Raw genomic sequence first — 2,005 nt, forward strand, 5'->3', positions numbered from 1 at the left:
ATCTAATATAAATATATTATATTATGTGGGGGAAAAAACATGTTGCCTTTTAAACAAATAAAAATTAAAATACTAAGATAGTTAAACAGAATATAAAATTAAATAGAACTAACATAATGACAAAACAAGTTACAAATTTACTAAAAACTAAAATTGAAACAAAAACTGGACAAATGCAAAATGTAATCTAATATTTTTAGTATTAATTATTTTTTAATCATTTTTATTTACAAAAAGTTAGTTTAAATTTTTTTCTCATATAAGAAGACTGAATCTCCAACTGTCAGAACGATGTTTCAATAACATATTTCAAATCAACAAAGTCTGCTTTTCAAAAGCTAAACCTTTAATAGCGAGCTGTCATATCTGATCTTTAGAGCCATTCATAATTTGCCTCATGTTATGTTTTGTGTTTGTGGTGTAGCTGGCAAGGCCCCTGTGCATGGTGCCCAACATTCCAGGAATTCCCGGCCCTCCACTAGGAGGCAGCAGCAGCGGCTCGTCTTCACCCTCAGGCTATAACCCCCACAATGAGGCAAAGATGGTGAGGGCAAATCTATTTCCTTCATAATCCAGCCTGTGGATCATTTTGCTGAACACTCCGATGCCTTGCTTAGTGTTCCATGTTGAAAGCCTTTATCCAGCACATCACATGGGTGATAGTTTTCACAACAAACAAACACAGACTGTTGGAACAAACAGTCTGTATTTCAAATATACTTGTTATACAAGAATATGCAGAAAATAACTATTTTCATAGTAGGCTAGCTGGTGGGTGTTATGACAACTAGTGGGGCTGTGCAAGTTCTAAAACTGAAATATAACAATTAAAGGCAATTCAGATAAGTACTATAATAGTAAATAAAATATTATAAATAAATAAATAGCACTAGAAAAAGTTCAGTGTAAAAAAACGCAACAAATTTTACTGTGTCTATGATTACTTTGTTATTTATAAATAACGTTTCTTGGTTTCTTGAGAGGTGCTTGCTTTAAAAAAAGAAAAGCCACGGAGCCAAAAAAAAATCTAGATGACCGTCCTAAACTATAGAAATAAAATGCAGAAGTTCACACTGTTATTTCCTTTCTGTCACATGATTTCTCTCAGTGCTTGATGAGTTGCGGTCGACAGTTTTATGAAATGCCCGTTCCACATGAAAGAGAAATAAAGTTGAATGCTGTGGCTGTAAGCTGCCTTATAATTAGACAGAATGCCATCTTGTGCCATATTACCCTGATGTTTTTGTTGTTGTCCTCAGAGGTTGAAGGCAGCATTATCTCAGCAGATGCCCACAGCTCAGGGTTGTCTTGGTGTGGCGATGGGGTCCAGTGCGATGGTCCCTCAGAGAGCGGAGCAAAGCCAGCTGCTGGTCCAGCATCCAGACGCCCCGTCCCCTGCTCAGCCGCAGGTATGGGGTGTCTTCACACTCCAACTGTTGAGTGTAAACATTATATGTACAACAGATGCCTTTGTGTTTGTCGAGGGAGCAGTTTTTCACTTCGCTGTGGCATTACGCAGTAAACATCCGTGTTTACTCTGCCCTGCTGTGTTCAGGTGTCACCCGCTCAGCCCACCGGAGGTCGCAGGCGGAGGACGGCTGATGACGACCCCGATGAGAGGAGGCAGCGCTTCTTGGAGCGGAACCGGGCAGCAGCTTCTCGTTGCAGACAGAAGCGCAAGATATGGGTCAGCTCTCTGGAGAAGAAGGCCGAAGAACTCACCTCCATCAACGTCTCGCTGTCGGTTAGTGTGTGCCAAAGGCCTTTTTTTATTCTATGAATGAGCTCTGATAGATTGATCATACTGTGCGGGATCCTGTATCCCATGAATCACTGCTTTTGTCCATAACTTCTATCTAAAAAGTCAAGGTTGAAACGAAAACAATGACAACTGTGATGTTTTGTTGCTTTTGTGTAAGAAAAGTTCAGATTTGAGAGTTTTTGTTAGCACAACAATTATGTGACCAATTTGTAGCAAATCATCGTCTGTAATGCAAAACTTTTT

At 39.4% G+C, this 2,005-nt stretch overlaps 1 protein-coding gene across 4 annotated transcripts in view; it reads left to right on the plus strand.

Annotated features, from left to right (window-relative positions):
- Window positions 1-2,005, plus strand: part of LOC122328551 (cyclic AMP-dependent transcription factor ATF-7-like) — a 33,710-nt gene that overhangs the window by 4,234 nt on the left and 27,471 nt on the right. Inside the window, exons 7-9 of one of the 4 annotated variants that reach the window (XM_043224302.1) lie at window positions 425-544; window positions 1,260-1,409; window positions 1,556-1,744. The exons of the other annotated variants lie outside the window; for them this stretch is intronic. Of the exons in view, the coding sequence (XP_043080237.1) occupies window positions 425-544; window positions 1,260-1,409; window positions 1,556-1,744 (459 nt within the window). The remainder of the gene's footprint in view (window positions 1-424; window positions 545-1,259; window positions 1,410-1,555; window positions 1,745-2,005) is intronic. 4 annotated transcript variants of the gene reach the window in all.

This window comes from Puntigrus tetrazona, chromosome 23, assembly GCF_018831695.1.
Source record: "Puntigrus tetrazona isolate hp1 chromosome 23, ASM1883169v1, whole genome shotgun sequence".
Classification (NCBI taxonomy): Eukaryota; Metazoa; Chordata; class Actinopteri; order Cypriniformes; family Cyprinidae; genus Puntigrus; species Puntigrus tetrazona.